This window comes from Monopterus albus, unplaced genomic scaffold (assembly GCF_001952655.1).
Source record: "Monopterus albus unplaced genomic scaffold, M_albus_1.0 scaffold35.1, whole genome shotgun sequence".
NCBI classification, from domain to species: Eukaryota; Metazoa; Chordata; class Actinopteri; order Synbranchiformes; family Synbranchidae; genus Monopterus; species Monopterus albus.
In genome coordinates, this window is record NW_018127915.1 from 716,147 (window position 1) to 736,153 (window position 20,007).

Sequence of the window (20,007 nt, forward strand, 5' to 3'; positions counted from 1 at the left end):
GAGATCAATGAAAGAGTTTCAACCACTGAATTTGTTTTGAATGTACATTCATCCAAGCCTTTCTAACAAAGATTTGGTTTCATAAGGTAGAATCCTTGCCCCTCCCAGAAAAACAAAGTGAAGGGTAAAAACAAATCTGTTGGTTCTTTTTTGTTTTTCAGACTTAGTAACTCCATAACTAATTTAAGACACTGTGCTCTCCCTCTGTTTCAGGTACAACTAAACAAGATGCAGTATGCCTTAAGTTATTCAGTAAAAAGCAGCAAACAGTGCCGTGGAAAACTGCCGGTCTAAACCGACTGTACTGTATGTGTCCAACACTCTGTCCCTGCAAGTATTCCCCTGAGCTATCAAGGGTCTAATGAATCTGACAGGCTGCATAAACATTACTGAAGACAAACAGAACGACTATTCACTGGTGAACAGAAGAAAAAAAGAGACTCTAGTTCAGTTTCAAGCATCATATTTCTTGCACATTCTCAAGGGATAACTGATTTATAAAAATAAATGACACAAAGAGTCAAGTTTATCAAGTGACTTCTTGTTAGTTTAACTACTTGAAAGAGATTACAACACACAAAATCAAGGGATGTGTTAATAACTTTACAGCTACAGAGAAAAAGAGATTTACCATCAATACTAACTACAGAAAACTGAAAACTGTGCAATCAAGGGATGTGTTAATAACTTTACTAACTACAGAAAACTGAAAACTGTGCATGTTAAAGTATTGTGAATTAGTCACATGTATGGAACATAGTATGTTTGCTCAAGCACACCCTCACTCTTATAGTACAGTAAGGTCAAGTTTGTGCCGGTGGGAACGCAACTTCCTCCCAGCTGTAAGAAAATCTCTCAACTCCACTGACACAACCTACAGGTACAGGCATTAGCAATCTATGATTCAAGAGTTGCTATAGAGGCTGTGGTGAAACATCGAGGTGGTGGTCAGAAACAAAATGTGGTGGGTGAAAGGTGGAAGAGTTAAACCTCCCACCCCATGAGGAAAAACCCCTTCCTCTCCCTTCAATTTCACTGTAAGTGTTTTCTTAGTCAACCTGCTTACTTAAATGAAAGCCACAGTGGTTTTTAAAACCCAAACCCCAAGAGTAAAATCAACAAGCACCAAACATGGGCAGAGTTTTATCATTATTACTAAACCACAGAATGCATAAAATTATCTTTTCAAGTGACAGAAAATTACTGGAAGTTATGTCATACCTGATGAGATTAAGGATATAGTTACCTTAACCTGCCACAGACTCTTGACTGGCAAGAACAGTCACAGTTTCAACCACCAAATTAAATTTGAAAGTAAAGCTGCAGGGAGATATTTGGTTTCAATAGGTATGTTTCCATGTGTTTGTCAAGAAATTTATAAGACAGCCATGCCCTCCAAAAGACATGAGAATCTGGTGTGTTTGGGAAAATAAAGCAGGATTCAAAGAAAATCTTTCAAGAACTAAAACCTGGGCCAGTTTTTGATATCAGCTGCTTATGGGTTTCACAGGTTGTCTAAAAAGAAAAACTAGACAAACAGAAATGACAATATTCTAATGAAGAGACTAGCACCATTTGCAGACAGTATCTGAAAGCACCACTGCTGTGTCATGGGCAGAAGCCATGTTGATCAGCTTTACATCAATAAAAGTTCAGCAAATGTGTTTCCAAAAAGTACAGAGGTCACAGCTCAGTGGTCACAGATAACTCATAAGACCTGCCACCTACATTTGCCACAGATGGTAGAGTCATCACTAATTGAACAACCCAGTGGAATTTACAACACTCTTTTCTTTGTATCTATGTAAATCTATGTAAAAAACAGAACATCTTGCTGGTGCAAGTACATTTTCTTTGACAGTTGAGCTACTGATCAGTACACAAAAAGACAAGAAGATGAACTGCATTAAAAGGTGAGCAAAGAAAATGTCAGAGGAAAAGCAAACATGCATCAGAGGATACGGCTAATCTAGATACTGTATGACACGTGGTGCTAAGGGGAATTTGTGGTGAACCTTAGTGCTCTACCGATTCAAATAAACTTAATATAAAACTGAGGGAAGGGGCTCATTTCAAATAAGAGAGGGTCAGCTTCCTGCCTGCTCTCCTACACTCTCAGAGTGAAAGCAATGAGTAAATCATATATACTGCACCTGTATGTTGTACTAAATGAATCAAACACGCCCACTAGCCCTGGACATCTGTTAAACCAGCCCAGCCAGTGCAGTGTGGCAGGGGACTGATGCCTGTCCTGGCTGACACTGGGTGGGAGGGCAGGGTTCACCACTGACCTGTTGCCAGAACAGCCCAGGTCACAATCACTAAAATGATAAATAATTACTGATTCTCTTTAATAACATTTGATATTTTTTTGGTCACAGGTCAAGAATTAAATCAATTAAACTGAAATACACACAAATGTTTGACTACATTTGAAGGCTCATATTTAAGAACCAACTGCAACAAAAACCAGTACACCAACCAGTACACTTCACAACTGAAATTTCATTCCATTTTAGGATTTTGCATGTCTGCCTTAATTTCTGACAACAGAGTCAATCCTTCTGGGCAACAGTCTTGCACGAATCTGGGCAGAAGCTGCAATTCTTCAGAGATGATTCTTTTCATCTGCTCTTTGCTGGAGGGGTCTGAGTTCAATAGCTCCAGATTATGGCCTTGGTTAAACACAGCAACTATGCCTCCACCCTCCGCTCTTACTCATATACAGTACTGTGACATACAGTATACTTATTCTATTTAGATTTGTTTCTGTTAACTGCACTTTGTATGTAGTTCACTGCTAAATAAAACCTATTCAAGGCATTATTTTTGAGGTCCTCCTCACTCTACATTTAGTGCCTAAAACATCTGCACAGTACTATAATCCATCACATCTTTAATCATACTGGTGGCTGTGGTTGCTTCAGCTATTGTCTCTCAAAACATCTGTTTACATCCAACCTCTCTGTGAGCTCTGGCCTCACACTTTAGCTCCCCAGACAAAATTAGTAGAATAAAGTCACCATTAGCTTTGGTCTTTTCATGAGGTTTGTTGATAACTACAGAGATTAACAAAAGAAAGAAAGAAAGAAAAAGAAATCATTCTTACCCACTAATACAGCAGACTGTAGCAAGCTACCCTAGTATAAACATTCAGGCACTTTTCAGACCACAGACACTTTACTTTACTTGGTATGCTGCAGCTCAGATTTCCTCCAGCATTAACTGGAAGTGTGCAGAAGTGTTAACTGAGCTACAGGGTTGTGATGGAAAAAAAAAACATATTTACACCTGTATTGTAAATTGTAGTCAAAATTTCAGTGCGATTCATTGAGGAGCCACAAATGCATGCATGTGCATCAAAACAAAAACACAAAGTACACATTTTGAAAGTTTGTGCACTGAGGGTGTGTGATTACATCATCTCTCCTGTTCACGTTACTGTGCAGTGTACTTGTGATATCCTGCACGATAGCATAAACCACGTGCAAGGAACATAACATAACATTACCTGCACACCTGTGTACTTTAAGAGATAAATGTTCAGGTTATCTCTGTGTGTGGGAAGCTGTGTGCACAGATGCCTGTGAGTGTGTCCATATGCCAGCCTTGCTGCCATTGTGGTTGTCAGTGTTTGTATGTGTATGTGTCTGTTTTAAGACTGTGCCTGTACGCCATGCTGTAGCTCTATGGCTTGGCTTGCGACGAGCCCCAGCAATGTCCGTCAGAAATCTATACTCTCATTGTAGCTTGGTGAAGTTGTTTTGGGGGGATTTTAGAGGTAGCCATCCTTGCTTTCTCCTGCTCTTGTTTTAGGGAGCCAAGTGTCTAATTTTATTCCCTTGCCATTCTTAGGTTATCATTGTACCACAGCACTTAGATTTAATTTTGTCTTTAATCTTGAGAGTGTATAATATGCCTCTGTTTCTCTGTATGTGTCTTACTCAGGTCTAGGACGTCATCTGTCTTGATAAGGTCTTCAGGTCTGGTAAGAGGCAGCTGTGTCTCGGGTTCTCCCTGAAGCTGAAGCGACAGCGATCGCAACATGAAGAACACACGGATCGCCTGTGCAGAGTGGAGAGGTCCCACACAAACAATGTTAAACCAAGTTTCCTGTCTGCAACTGTCACTGAAAAGAACAACCACACCCCAAAATATCTTTGACATCAATCACAGAACACAATCATCTTTAGTGCATTTTATATTTCATCTGAGCTTTGGAGTTCCACCATTCTGGTGTCATTGCTATGAGTGTTACAGTGTCATTCCACAAATATTTATTTAGATTAAAAAAAAGTTACATTTTTCAAGTTCATATTTCAACTACAAGACCTGATTTTCAGCAGCGGCACATGAGATGTACACAGTTTAGACTCAAGTGTTGTGCAGTATGAGTGGGCGCACCCTGCGTGTCTTCTCCACATCTCCACAGGGCAGCCTCTTGACAAAGTCGATGCCAGTCAGAGGGGTGCCGGTGGGTGGCAGCAGTATTGATGCATCCATCATTAGATACTCCACATTCAGAGGTTTACTCTGCAACATATGCACACATGCATGGGTACACACACACACACACACACACACACACACACACACACACACACACACACACATACACGCACACATTAGCAACAACAGGAATATATTTGTAAGCTCAGGTCAATGGTGTTTTGCTTTTTGAGGGGGAAAAAGAAGCAAATGTAACATCAGATGAAGGCATACTAACCGTCATGCTCCTGTATTCATCTTCAAACATGTCCAGAAAGATCTCCTCGCCCTTTGATGGCATCATAAAGTTGGAATTAAAAACATCATTTTATAGGTGGACAAAAGGAACCATGCTTTGTAATTATTCACATTGCTGCAATATCATGGTCTTGAAATGTAATTACACACAATCATCATGCCAGTGCACACACATCTGGAAAAATGGAAGATTCTTATCCAGCTACCACTGTGATCTGAAAAGATGACTTTCCCAGAATCCCTCATTTGTAGTTTTCTTCACTTGGTCTATACCCTCTTAAAAGAGTGTAAAAAACAACGTGAAGTACACACACTCTCACGGCACTTTCTGGTTTCTTTTTCTGTGGTGACGATGTATTTGTTTTTTGTGTGTGTGCGCGTGCATGTTTCTGTGTTCATGGTCATACTATTGGACCATGTTCCCAGTTTGACCACATTCCTTTACTGTTGCATGACTGAATAAACAGGGGCTGCTTTTTATATGCAAATACAAAACTACTGAGTCCACTTCTTCTAAACATGATACATCATGAGCTGGCTCTGTTGAGGGCCAATCTTATGGATGCTTATGGACATGCTGTACCGAAACAAAGTCCTTACACGTCCAACCTTATCCATAATTCCACTGCAGCAAGATTTGAAAATAGAGTCTCTCACTTTATTTGTAATGCCTGGCACCAAGGGCCCCATGTTGCAAACTAGTAACATGCTGTTTCCACTTGTTAAAAGAAAGGAGCAATGCTCTACTGTTTCACTGTGCTCAATGTTTTTGTACACTGTACCTCCGTGGGAGGAAACACTGGTTAATGCAGAATTTGAAAAGGATTTTAAGCTTTTGTTTCAATCTGCTGAAAGAAGAACTTGTTTGCTTCTCTGGGCATTGATGGTTCACATGACTGAGGTGGGATCAGCTGAACAAACTCCTGTGACTGATTCCAAAACTGATATCCAACAACACTCAAAAAGAAACTGAAAGGATTTTGCCTGAGGCATATGTATGGTATATATTGATGGGAAATGCTTTCAGTTTTATTTATTTCAGCTTTAAGGAAACGGCTTCAGTTACAATAACCAAGAGACACACGCACACAGTATAATCTCATCTTAGCCAAATTTTTGGGGTTTGGCTTTCACTTGATGTGTCAAAGCCAGACAGAACAGACTTAACAGGTAATTGTGATTCTGCTGTTGCTGTCGCATGCTACTTAAGAGGAACAAGTTGTAACACCACCATGTTGTTTCTGCCCAGTTTCTTTTTTCTTCTTTTATCCTGCTTAAACTATTGCCTGCCCCAGAGGCTCCCTGCCCTTCTCTGGCCTCAGCCAGAGACATGCAGGTTCTCGCTGTCTGAGCAACCACAACAGCAAAATTCAAATTTTTCATGGTAGATTATGGCTGTCAGCTGAAATCCATTTGTGCTACAGCAGCAAACAGTGGAAGACAAACTATAAGACAACAGTCTGAGTTTGTTTTCAGCTTAGAGTTGTCCTCCCCTATGCTTTGTGTTTATATGCTGCATTCTGTATGTGTGTGGGCAGCTGGGAGCGCTTATTCCTGTAGATTAGTTGTGCACGTGTGTATACACTGAGTAGATAAACGACTGATTACATGAGAGGGTGTGTGTAACTGTGCACACTCGCCTTGTAGAATCCCCGCAGCAAATGCAGACTTTCTTCTCTTGCACCCTGCAAGCACAAACATGAAACACAAAAAGCACGGACCAGGCATACAGGAGATTACAGGCTGGTGATGGATAGGAGCGTCAACATTCTCATCTAACTCTTTTCCAGAAAGTGAATATATATACACGTTTCTCATAATGTGGTACTAGCCATTAAAGTAGTACAATTCACAGTGCTGGAATATAACACACACACACACACACACACACACACACACACATACACACACAAAAACTGATATGTCATCTTTCAGTAAGACGGAAATGTTGGCCAGTTTTCCTGTCAGAGATAAGCTACATGAATGATCAGCTACTTCCTCATGGGATATCGGAAACAACAAGCAGGGTCAGGGCAAACTTAACATAATATTTGAATTTGTATACTTTTCCTCCCCTTTATTGGACAACAGACAGTAAACAGCCAGTAAAAACAGTCATAGATCGGCAAAAAAAAAAAAGTTAAATAAGCTAACATAAAAAATGATCATAACTCCTGGCAAAACTTTAAACATGACCATTTCAGCCTAATCAAAAGGGGCTCGTCATTAATGTTAACCTGTGTCACAAGTGGGAAACTCATCGAGAAGAAACCCCCAGTGATGTTCAATTGATACCAACAGCGAGTAAGACCTTAATCATGAAACATCAGAACTAAATCGTTTTACAATATTATGGTAAAGGTTTCAGTTCATTTTTTTAATTGTGATTTTTTTCAACAATTAAATCCTGAAAATTCACACAAGCAGTAGCACAACTACTTCTTGTAATGTTGGGAAGAAACACAATAGGAATGCACAGAAACAGAAGGGTCACCCTGGAGTGACAGAAGAAAAAAATTAACATTTCCAAGAAACATGAAGAATAAAAGGCAAATGCTGTGCAGGACAGAGAGAGAGAGAGAGGGGGACAGGAAGAGGAGTTGCTGGGAGTAAGACAATTAGTGAGGGGAAATGTGTGGTCTGGATGAAATGCTAGAAGAGAGGAAAAGGAATCATCATCAAACATAGATCTGCTGAAGAATTTTGTGAGTCATAGCCATAAATGAACATTCACTGAGGAAATCCTGCAGTTTTCTGGCAAAATGATAAAGTTAAATGGAAAGAGGCTGTGTCCCTGTACTGGAAAAAAAATATCCAGGCACGAGGTGTGATTTATTGAGTCTGTGCGTGTTATGTTGACAGGACTTGATGTATGATTACAGCATGTATGTGTTCGTGTGCTGTACCTCCAGGCAAGCCAGATGAACGTCTTTGATTACACAGTGGTTTCCAGAAAGCACAGACTGTTTTAATAAGAGACAGCTCAGCTCCAGTGTTGCCAGACGCACTTTACCATCTACAAATGCATACATAAATAACATTACTAGTTACTATTGCAGTTCCATTGTGGCTTAGCAAAGCAAAGTTAACAAGGGGTAATGTACGATGTCTAATAATATATAATTACTGGGCCAAAACATGAAATGTACTCATGGTCCGAGCTGTACATTTACCTGTACAAAATGCCTTGAAATAGGTTCCATGTTGTGTTTATAAGTGTCTATGCTCCAATGTTAAACAGTAAAGGCAAGTCAAATCTTGTGTGTGCACATCTGTTACCTGGCTGCGCTGCCTGGCTCATAACTCTGATCAGTCGTTCTACCAGCACCAGGCTGTAGGAGCTCCTCTCCTGCTCAGGCACTGGCCAGCAGATCACGGTTTATACCTACAGTAGACCAGATGAAAAAAAAGCTGAATGCAAATTAGGTGACTAACAGAGTATGGTCTGGCCGGTAGAGACAGAGGGACAACAAATCTGGAATCTGTTAAACTTCTATACTGACACATACATAAGGTAGCTGAGATCACCAAGTATCTAGAAGGAACCACTGTAACCAATATGCATGTTTATAAATGAAGAAAAAGACCAACCTTTGCTGTGTGAGACAGCATAAAGCAGGCAGAGAACGAACAGGGCGTGGTAGTCATCCGTGGAGCAGTCAAGGGCACTGTACAGCATGTCTAAGAAAGGTCTGCAGAGAGAGAGAGAGAGAAAAAATACAACTTTGCTTTCATTCATTCTCTCCCCCAGTTTAACAGTTCAGTGTTCAGAAGGAGCATACAAACCTGCTCCTCTGTGTGTGTGTGTGGCTGGCTGCAGCGGTCTTCTCCTCATCAGTGATGTTCTGCTCAGTCAGCTCCGACACCTTACACTTCTCCATCACCACCATCTCTATCTCTGCGTGCACACAGACATTTTTTGGTAATTACTTGCATAAGTGTCCATAAATGTTTTACTATTCACATACACATCACACACTCAACAAAAAGGGCACTTGTCACCAGTGACTGTGAACGTACAGTCTGATGTGTTTCCTTCTTACCCTTCACTGGTTCAGAAAGCAATGAGATATCTACTGAAGAAGCAATGATGGGGCTATGCCTTCAATGTCTGTTTAGTATTTGAAAGACAATAAAATATTGATGTTGAAAACTAAATTTGAAAGCATTAACATGTAGAGGAACCACACACTGTTGTCACCAACCTTTAAAAGGTCTCTTAATTTATCAGTTTTCTTATCGATCCGTTGAAAAAGTAGGTGTCATTTTCCACCTCAAAGGGTACATGTCTAATTTTGAAACTAGCTGTTCCTCTGCAGCCCACGATGGTATTTGTGTTAAACCTTGTGTTGTCCGTGGGCCTTCAGAAGTGCCAGTGTGTGAAAATTGTGTAGCCCCGTGCAAAGACTCTTTTGTGCAAGCAGTCTAATCGTTCAAAGTAAAGAAGGAATCATATCAGATGAGAGAAATCACCTTTTTACTTTACACACACAGTGATACTAACAACCACACATGCACAGAGAGCAAGACTGAGAGACAGGCGGAGAGGTGAGGAGCACAGGATGGATGGAGTGTCACCATGAACATGGACAGGCGGCTCTGTGGGGAGGCCGTGTTGTAGATGTGACCAATGGTAGCCATGGTAACCATGGGGAAATTAAAGGTCCCACAGAAGGACAGTAGCAAAAAGAGGAGGCCTCATCTCAAAACTAGTCAAAGAGAACATTTTAAACTGCTTTCTTTCTGCTTTTAGCCTCAAGTTTAACATGCTCTCATTCTTTGTCAGTTGTATTCAGGAATGGTGCATGTCCTTAACTTGTCTTATAACCCGATGAAGAGGCTACACAGTCTAATCTGAATTTGTTAATAAATGCATGGAGATGACAACAACAAAGTTAAGTTGTTGTATTTTTTTTTTTTTTTTATCCCATCTGTCTTAAAGACTTGGTCTCTCTTTTGCTGCTGTGGTGGCTGCTGGGTAACCATGGTGCATCATGGGAGACTGTGTCTGAGTAATGGGAGTAAAGAAACACAAACACAGTCCTGTACTGCTGCGTCCAATGACACACACACTCACCTTCTGCTGTCTCCCCACTCGCTCTGCTTCCCTTAGAACTCCCACCTCCTCCTACTCCCTCTGTACCTTTTCCCTTTTCCCTCTCTCGGCCTCCCTCCCTGTCTCCTCCTCTTCCGTCGTCGTCCCAGCCCTCCTCTAGTCCTCCTCCTCCACCACTTCCTCCTCCTCCCCCAGCCCTTTCATCATCCTCTTCTTCGCCCAGGTTCTTGTAGTTTGGCCTCTTCTGGGTCCTCTTGCGGCCGCGGTGGCGGGACAGCTCCAAGGAGCGCTCCAGAGACTCTGGGGGTTTGGTGAACCGACGCACACCTCCCGAACTGGTCTAGGGGGTTAGAGAAGGACAGAGGGGAATCAGAAAGACTAGCGTGAATCACACACCTAGAAGCAAGGATCACAGTATAATTATCTTATTACGTCATTACATGAGAATCCTTTCTGGTGATTATGAAATGATGAAAGTATTTTATTCTCATGTGATTTCAAATATGTTTTTGTTTAAAATACAGCACAGCTGATCTGTGACTTTGCCTCTTAGTTTTTCATGTGTGCAGCAGTATCATAGTGGTAACACAGCACCATATATCACAATACACGCTCTATACAAAAGGCAGATAATGGTTCCAAAGAAGGGAAAGAAAGAAAATGGGACGAGCGTATTTAGTCAGGTAATGACATTGTAGATTAAACCCAAGACACCTGATAATCAGAAGAGATGAAATGGCCTGTTTCTGGAAGGAAATGTCACTGCAACCCTTTACTGGCAGACACACATGCATAATCAGACACACATGAACAGGCATGTGAAAACAAGCACCCACAAAAACACAAATAACTGATACACCTCTATCTGTTCACATAAACACAGTGCCTTACAGTAAATCCTTCTTGCACCATCTCGTTGATCAGTGTCAGTTATAAACATACCAGCCACTTCCTCCCTGATATGCTTTTATCAGACTGGAAGAGAAAAAGACCACTTGACCCACAAAGCATGCATACGCATACATGCACACACACACAAACCATCAATGGCTTTCAGGCCACTTCTGACATACAGCCCTAGATTTTGCACAAAAACACAGATATACACGCACAGGAAACAGCTGGTGAATGATAAGATGCCGAGCAGAGATGTCAACACTGCGACTTACAGTAATCATTAATGACGATACTTAGAGCTACTGCTACCAAGTTTATTAATGAAAATGCTTCACTGCTCCAGGTTAAAATAACTAAAAATGACTAACAGTAATGCAAAAAATAATAATACAAATGAAGAAAGAAATGAGTGTGTGCTCAGGTGCCTATGGAGATCAGTGATAAGTTCTAGTCCACCACAGAGAGCTGTCAAATAAAAACCAAACTCTACAACTAAATTAACATCTAAGCTGAGATTCTTGTAAATGATGACACCAATATACATATATACTAATTTGGACTTCCCATTTCCAAGCAGTGGTGGTGGTCTTTAGGTTACTGTAGACCACAGAGGCAGATCAACTTTCCCACAAACTGCCACCAGTGTTCAGTAAAATGTGACTATTCTACAAATACATTTCTACATGGCACAATGAAAATGAAATGTGCCTGAATATTGATTGGGCTGTCATGTGGCTGATGTGTGAACAAGCCAACAAAATCATGCAGACTTTGGTTGTGGGTGGTAGTTTGTATTTGCATTTTTATATGTATGTAACACTATATTCACTCTTATGACTGACTTATACATTTATGTGGAACTGGTTTAGTTATGAAGAAATGCTTCTAATGGTCCAAATAAATAATGAATACATTGTACTGTAGAAAGCCCAGTGGTGCTGCAAGTAAGTAGACACTGATACCTAGAAAATCCAGCATGAAGGCGTCTTTTGTTTCATTTCCAGAAGAAAAAGAGAGAGGATCAGGTGTCTCACACTGAAACTAGGTGCCCCTATTTCACTTAACGTCTTACACACAAAAAACCAAACACATATGAATATACATATGCACCTGGTGTACACAGATGGAAACTACAGGCCCATCCTCCTTATTCAAATTTGCACTAAGTACAACCATAGCTGCTTTTCTGAGTATCTGCACTTGCTGAAGGGAGCTGTGTGCCACATTATTCAAAACCAAAAGTTAGATTATCGTTTGAGCTGATTTCTCCAGCTTGATAATAGTGAGTGCTAAAGAGCATTTCTCTAAAAAAAACCTCACTTTATTCCTCCCTTCTACCTTATCTCTCTCCTCCACCCTCTCATCTTACCCTATTGCTCATCTCCATTTTAACATTGGCGGAAAAAAGGTCATGTAATAAATAAACACTTCATTTCAGCTCGGTCTATTCACAGAAGTGAACAACAAGGTAATACAGGAAGTGGTTGGGAAAGATTAAAATGTGTTTCAGATCAAATACGCCTTATTTTTAGACAATTGCCCTGAAGAATAATAAAGTTAAAAGAACCATTCTGAATCCTTCAGCCACACTTTAAAAACACTAATAGCTGTATCATCACTGGGTATGTCTGCGCAGCATTGTACTGTAGCTGCTGCAAAAACACAGAGTACGTGTGTGCTGTCAGACAAACCACAGACTAGTATCGGTATGTGCGTGTTGCACCTGTTAGCCGACTATGTTCTGGTAAACCGCTCACACTCTGAACCAATGCTGAGAAATTAATGGAGGTCAGGGAGCACATAAGACAAACCTACATACACTCACATGCTGAAACAAACCCCGGCACAAAGACACATAACAGCAGATCCAAATAGGGAGACATATGCAGGCCAAAAGCATTTACAAATTAACACAACTAAAACAGCTGCACATGATTTTTTTGTGGGGTGGGTGGGTGCAGTTACACACATGCAAATGTTGACATCATGTAACTGGTGCACTTGCAAGTTACCACGTGATTTTGAGGGAGAGAGAAAAAAAAAAAAACACTTCTTCCAAGAAAGAGATCTGGGTTATGTGAGCCACCTCTGTCAGTGTTCCATCATGTGATCTAATTTCCTGCCACATCACAGGTAAACAGGAAGCACCATCTGACCACCTGTGCAGAAGCAGAGCCCATGCCTCGTCAGAACAGCAATTCGATCTGATGTGGCAACAAAACTGTCCACAGTCCAGCATTACATCTGGACAACATCTTTAAATCTCACCAGATATCACAAGGAACTGTCATTTACAAGACAATGTGCCGCAATGCGCCTGAACTTCATGCCTGCAAACATACACAATGACCAACATGTGTATGAGCACATGCAGGCAATGGAACAACTGAATTTGTAACAAGTTTTCTATTCAGAATTTCAACTAAATCTTATTTGACACTTAAGAAGAGATAGAGAATCATTCCAGTTAGCTTCCTTGTCCCTGTTAAATGTCACTGTGCTTTTGAGAAAGAGAAGCCATTGAGGACCCTGTGTTAGCTGCTCAATGGCAGAACACAGGAGAAACAAATCGAGTGGAAAAAGCACAGAAACTAACAGGAAAAGAAAACTGAATTAGCCAACACAAAACCAATTCAAGCAGGTTTCCTAAAATTAGGAATATCTTTTGAAAACTGCTACGCTAATTGTTACAAACACAACATGGGACACAAAATACCATCCAGAAAAAACACAGAGACAAGCACTGTTAAAAAGAAGAGCTGGCAGGCGCTACTTTGGGTCTGGCTGCCTCCTGCTGTGGTAGACCAACAGTGTTAAGACATCACAGCTCACTCACGTTCACTGAAAAGGGAGGCTGCTTCTTACAACTGACACAAGTCTAGGACACACACACACACGCACACACCCACACACACACACCAGCACAGAGAATAACCACATGGATTCTCAGAAATGCATACTATCTCAGCACACCCACCTGGCTTTACAAACACATTGTCAAAAATGAACAAAAAAAGCGGGGGAGGGAGATGAGGGAAGAGAAACTGATTGGCAGGAAGAGAAAAATATGGAAGGAAGAGAAAATTTGAAAATGAGAGGTGAGGGGAATCAGATGGGGAAGAGAAGGGGGAGAAAAATACCAAGAGGGGAAATAACAAGAAGGTACAGGCATAAACAAAAAGTGATGTTCAGAGAAGACTTTCTTTGATTGAAGAGAAAGCACACGTTTCGAACAAAGCTGACAAAAGAAATGATGGAAATGGGGAAGAGAGTTTTCAAAAGATGGAAAGAAAAAACAACAGGTAATTTTCATATTGCCAACTTGATTTGGGTGGAGAAAACCATGACCCCGCCTACAATCATATAATCAAGACAAGACAAGACACACAGAGGAGCAGGTTTGTATGCTCCTTCTGAACACTGAACTGTTAAACTGGGGGAGAGAATGAATGAAAGCAAAGTTGTATTTTTTCTCTCTCTCTCTCTCTGCAGACCTTTCTTAGACATAATCAACTCCACTTTGTGTGTGTCTATATATGTGATTCCCTGCATTTGGATGCTTATGGGCATTTCTTATGTGCTGTACTTGCACATAAGTACATACGTTCACCTCAGTTTTTGAGCTTTAGGTCAGATGATAATTCAGCATTGTAACATTGTAAAGAAGTCAGAAAACAAGGAAAAGCATGCCATGGGCTTTTTAAACGAGTTTGACTGTTATAATGTTTTTCTGAGTGTGTAGGAGTGTTTATGTATTACCGTGTTCTTATGTGTGCTGTGTATGTCTGTCTGCGGGGTGAAGACAGACAGGTCTCCATTGAGAATAACGTTGGCCAGGGCGTTGACCAGTGGTTGATAGTGGATGATGAGAAACACCTAGAAAACAGACATATACAATAAATAGTACAACTGTTCTTCAGGTTCTGAGCTTCAGCACAAAACAACATTAAAGTGACAAGTCTCAGTTCAAATGTGAACTCTAGGTCTAGACAGAACTGTGTGGGAGATGCATCTTAAAACATATTGCCCAAATGCAGAAAACCCCACAAGAGACAAGAGCTGATTGTAGCTGCAGTGGAGGCCTGAGAGAGCATCACCAAGGAACACGATGAAGTCAGTGGGTCAAAGACCTCAGCCAGGCACGGACTGCAAAGGATTCTCCACAAATCATTAAATACTAATACTTTGTTTGACCTTAAGAAAATCTGTCCAATTCCTTTTGAACATCTAAACTTTGGGCAAATTCCAGGCTCTCTTTCTCACACAGCTCTCTTTAAACTGACATGAACATTATTAGCTTTTGTGTGTTGCTTACTTGAGACAGCAGGTAGAGGGATACCTGGGGGTTGATCCTTCGCTCTTCGGACTGAAAAAGAAAAAAAAGGTCAAAGTCATCGAAATGGAACGGAACAGAAAAATGCACGAGTTGAAACTGGAGAAAGTGAGGAGACACAAAGTCTGGGGGGGGGAACCCCAACAGTTTGATATTTAACAGTTTAAAGACCCATATCAGTGGTTGTGAATGTTTAAGTCAAATACCTGCTAGCTGCTCACACCTTCCCTCAGTACCTTAGTCATTTCCCAAAGCATGCAGCCATATAATGTAAGGTAATTACGATTTCACTAACGAAGCATGGACTAATATCCTCGGTGGAGATGTACTGTACATTCTTCCTGTGCAGTTTATAGTTAACTGCTTAGTAGGACAGACGTCGCACTTACAAAAAGTTGTGGTTGGACAGACATCTCTCGTATCAGACAAAAACATTTTACCTAGAAGCATTCAACTTTGCCAGTTTTATTGAACTGAAGATGTCTCCAGGGCATCACTAACCTGCTATAACTCCACCACCAACACCACTTCCACAACGTCCCATTCATAGCATAGTTTGGCATGTGCTACAACTACACCAGCAGCTGCCAGTGGATGGATGGCAGAGTGGCAGCATCTTCGCTTCTTGCCCTTTACCTGTCTCGCTGCACTCACCTCAGAACCATTTCTTCCTCGGTAGACTTGGCTCCAACTGATATGGTCATGGATGGTTTCATTTATGTGCTGTTGTGTAGCTAAAACTGTGTTACACTCTGAAGTCTCAAAATCATTTTTATAGACCATTCAAAACAGATAACTGTCAGACATAATAATAAATGTAATGCCATGTGGCAAGTGAAAGGTGAAGCTCTAATGTCAGACATTTGTTGCAGCGTGAAAACAGGCCACAAGGAAATATTGGCACATCACTCTACAACTTAACATTATGAAACCTCTAAAGATAAGTAACCAGGAAGAACTAGTGAGAACATGGGTTTCATTATGATCCATTAACTATTAACTGATCATATTTTCAGACAAAACAACCTGATTTTGAACTGATCTGGAACCAATGGCACAATCAGCACATACTAAAAAAAACCACTTTAGGGTCCTTTACGTCATTAAAGTAGCACTTTGCCAAGCATTCACTGGTTTCACCTCCTCAAATGTAATTCACTGCTTTTGTTTGTCATTGTAAATGGAATATCTCTGGGGTTTCGGCTGTTGCTTTTTTTTTTAAAGAAGCAATTTAACAACATCACGTTGGACTGTGATGGGACTTTTTCATTAGTCTCTCACATTTAACACACCAGAAATCATAAACAGTGTATATACACACAAACACACACTCACAGTCTCACTGCTTTAACACATTAGCTTTGGAAAAAACCTATATGTTATAACGTGTCATGTGGTAACAACTGGTGTTAACACAGTTCAGAAATGAATAGAGGAAGGTTTTATACAACACAAGCTTTCCACTTTAAACCTGTTAACATCAGCACTTCATTTAGACATGCACACGTACATGAGGGTGACATACCGTCTCTGGGCTAACCAATGAGTAGACATAGAGGGGAAGGAACAGACGGTTGAGGAGGTGGTCGGTCAAAACATCATTAAGGAATTCACAGTTGATAATGAGGATATCGTTGAGGTAGTGGAGATGGTCAAGGTGCTCCGCTACCAGATCACTTAACTTCCCTCTGTTCGTATGTCTGTGACCAAACAAAGAAGCAGAGATAGAGACAATGGAATGTTATAAAGATAATGGACGTGGTCAAGCTGCTTTGCTACCTGGTCTACAAGATTGTTATTGTATGACAAGGCGGTTACTTATTTCTTTACGCAATGTAAGGGCATCCTGATGTATGTGCAAATACAGAATGCATCGTGCCTTTGTATAGCAAAGTCCTCTAATGAGCACAGGAGTAATGGTTACAAACTAGAGGCGGGCCTGACCCCTAGAGGCCAAAGAGAGAACTACAGTGAGAAACAGAAAGACGGGTAGCACTTACTCTTCATCTGTCTGCACACACTTGTCCAGTTCAATTACATGACTGCCAATAAACCAGACCAAGTTGCTGAAATAAGGGACTGCTGTCTTATCCCGGATGTAGTGCAGCATGAGCTGGTTGTCCACTAGAGAGAGCAGGGTCAGGAACAGGAGTCGTTACCGAGACTGAACACATATATCAAATACACACACACACACACACACACACACGCGCACACACACACACACACACACACTTTATGATCTCAGAGAATTACCAAAATGTGACAGTTAAATATGATTAAATGAAAGAGCCATTCAAATTAAGAGGCAAATTAAGAATATTTATCAACCACCTTAAACCAAATAAAGTACATGAATTGGTCCAGTCAATCCATTGTTAGGCAACAGTACTGGAGTGGGATTGTGATGGAAGCCAGTTTAGTCTCAGACTGGAATGTGAACAGCCTGACTGAGACTTCTCATGGTGAAATTCTACAAAAAAAACCCCTGCTTTTCCAAATGATTTTCAGTCTGTCATCTGAGCCTGCACTCACCAACCCACAAGTCAATTCAAGGAAAATGCCTGGACAATGATAAGAAACTTCAGACAGCCTGTTTCGAATACTTCTGTTCTGAGTCTGACCTCATGGCTGACGTGAAACGTAAACAGTCCTGGTGTGGTGGCACCTTCTCATAGTAGCAGTTCAAATGCAAATAAAGGATGACTGTAATTTCAAAATGCCAATTCACAAGTGTCAAACTAAGACAACCAGTGAATGAGCAGCCAAATCAAACTACACAACAGCTGAAAACAAATGGCCAATCACAAGCCGCCTCTACTCAGACTCACACTGTCATTCCAGCTAATCCAGAATGAATGCAGTGGGAGATACTGGCTCAGTAACAACAGTGAGCAAAACTGTAAAACCCATCACCGAAATAACAAGCAACATGTGGGGCTCTGCTGAAATTAAGTCTGTGGAACAATTAACCCATGAAAAAAAAGAAAATTAAAAAGACATGCAGGTTTTTCTGTATGTATGTACAGTAGGTGAGTGACACAGATGGTTTACAAGAAAAAGAACAGCAAGGATATTCACACTAGTAGATTTATAACAAGTACACCAATAGGAACAAATAGGGCTGGGTATCAAAAAACACTGACATGGTAGTAAGTCATTTTAAGTAAACCTTTAAAATAACTTAAAATGTTGAGGCATCCCAATCAATCCACATTACAGAAACTATATTGACAAAACCATCATGGGTTTGCAGGATAATTTAGCTTTTATTTTTTAAGAATTGTATCTGCATCAGTATAGTGTATCAGCAAAATAAGCATACATTTCTAGGATACCCAGCCCCAACAAAAAGACTGAATGAATGGAACCAACTTACATGAAACTGGCGTTAGGCAGATGGGGCGCGCAGAGGGAGGAGGGAGGAGAGAGACAAGGAGAGAAGAGGAGGAGTGGTTGTTGAAGATGAGGAGGGAGAGGGGGAAACAGACACAGGGTTAATGTGAGTAAAGGGGCGGCTCTGCAGCAGTGGAGGCTGGGAAGGACCCCACAGGTATCTTAATAAATTCACTGCAAACAATGGCACACCTTGAAAAGGAATAGGATGCATATACACATGTTATATACATATACATATTACCTAGCTTATTTTTTAAATGCTTTTTTATTTAGTAAATAACACAAAAAACCATTTAAGGTTATTCACTGTACTTAAACAATATACAATCCTGTTCCAGGTTGTCATTTGTTGCAGTGTATGTCCTCAAGGACTCACTAGGAAGCATCAAACAGTGACATGCTCAACCTTATGCTTCAAAAAAAAAACTTTTCATTGACTTCTATAATCTTCAGGACAAAGTCAAGGAAAAAAAATAAATACTAATAAAATATTAAGAGCTTTCATTACAACATACTGACCCATTTTCAGTCATGTGATACTGCAAGTATGTAAATCATGGGTTTATTTTAAAACTTTTTTATTAACATTTGGGACTAATATTATATTAGGAAGGAAAGATTTTTTTTTGCCATATTAAATCACAGCTTTTATTTATTATCTGAATGTCTTTTTATGTCTTCATAACATCACAGAGCTTTAAATTGTGTTGTTGCTGAAAAGTGCTATAAAAACCTGCCTTGACTTTCACACATATAATCACAATTAATATTTTGCATTACAGCAGCGTATTGGCTTGTATAACAGGACGGGATGGGCAATGATTTTCGAATATTCGAATAGTCATTAAATTAAATATGTAATGCAGCTACATGGTTTTGTCCTTAAAAACAAAGAGTTTTCCCTTGGCACCTGGAAATAACACAATAACGAGGTTAGTATATCATTTAACTATAAGGCCAAATACAAGCGACAGAAACATGCAGAGACTACAGCCATTCAAGAGAAACAGTCACAGCACAACAGGATCAACTAAATGTGAGCTGCACGGTCATTTGACAAGTGCTGAAAAGGTGTCTCTGACCACCGATGCATGGACAGCGTTTACAGCTGTATCATATGTGACAGTCACCTGCCGTTATATAAGAAACTAGAAAATGCAGAGTGCTGTTCTTCAGACTAAAACAATGCCAGAGGCTGCATACTGCTGCAAACCTGGCGAATGTGCCTTCCACTGCTGTGGAACCCAGGGGACTTACAGGTAGAGTCACAGCATGTGTATATAGCAATGTTAGCAATATGATGCTAGCAATCACAAGGCGGGACTCTCAGCAGTGCAGGTGGGGAGGGGATGTGGTCTGTGATCTTATATATAATAATTGTCAAATAGTTCCCAGCAAATATCAAATAGCATCTTAGTCTGAAATGCCCATCCCTAAAGATGTCCTGTTAGGTGCCTTGACAATTCCAAACAATACTAAAAAAAAAAAAAAACACTGCTGCAGTCACAGTTGTTGCTTGAATTTGATTCTTCCCTCTTTGAGAGAGTCCTTACTTCAGTATTCCCCAGAGTTATAT

At 40.5% G+C, this 20,007-nt stretch overlaps 1 protein-coding gene across 1 annotated transcript in view; it reads right to left on the reverse strand.

Annotated features, from left to right (window-relative positions):
- Nucleotides 1–20,007, reverse strand: part of clec16a (C-type lectin domain containing 16A) — a 38,791-nt gene that overhangs the window by 11,786 nt on the left and 6,998 nt on the right. Inside the window, exons 6-19 of the mRNA XM_020597754.1 lie at nt 18,412–18,417; nt 17,033–17,156; nt 16,558–16,732; nt 15,015–15,065; nt 14,459–14,575; nt 9,824–10,142; nt 8,533–8,644; nt 8,296–8,438; nt 8,026–8,106; nt 7,653–7,762; nt 6,387–6,431; nt 4,727–4,777; nt 4,405–4,533; nt 3,945–4,065 (exon numbers count right to left, since the gene is read on the reverse strand). Of these exons, the coding sequence (XP_020453410.1) occupies nt 3,945–4,065; nt 4,405–4,533; nt 4,727–4,777; nt 6,387–6,431; nt 7,653–7,762; nt 8,026–8,106; nt 8,296–8,438; nt 8,533–8,644; nt 9,824–10,142; nt 14,459–14,575; nt 15,015–15,065; nt 16,558–16,732; nt 17,033–17,156; nt 18,412–18,417 (1,584 nt within the window). The remainder of the gene's footprint in view (nt 1–3,944; nt 4,066–4,404; nt 4,534–4,726; nt 4,778–6,386; nt 6,432–7,652; nt 7,763–8,025; nt 8,107–8,295; nt 8,439–8,532; nt 8,645–9,823; nt 10,143–14,458; nt 14,576–15,014; nt 15,066–16,557; nt 16,733–17,032; nt 17,157–18,411; nt 18,418–20,007) is intronic.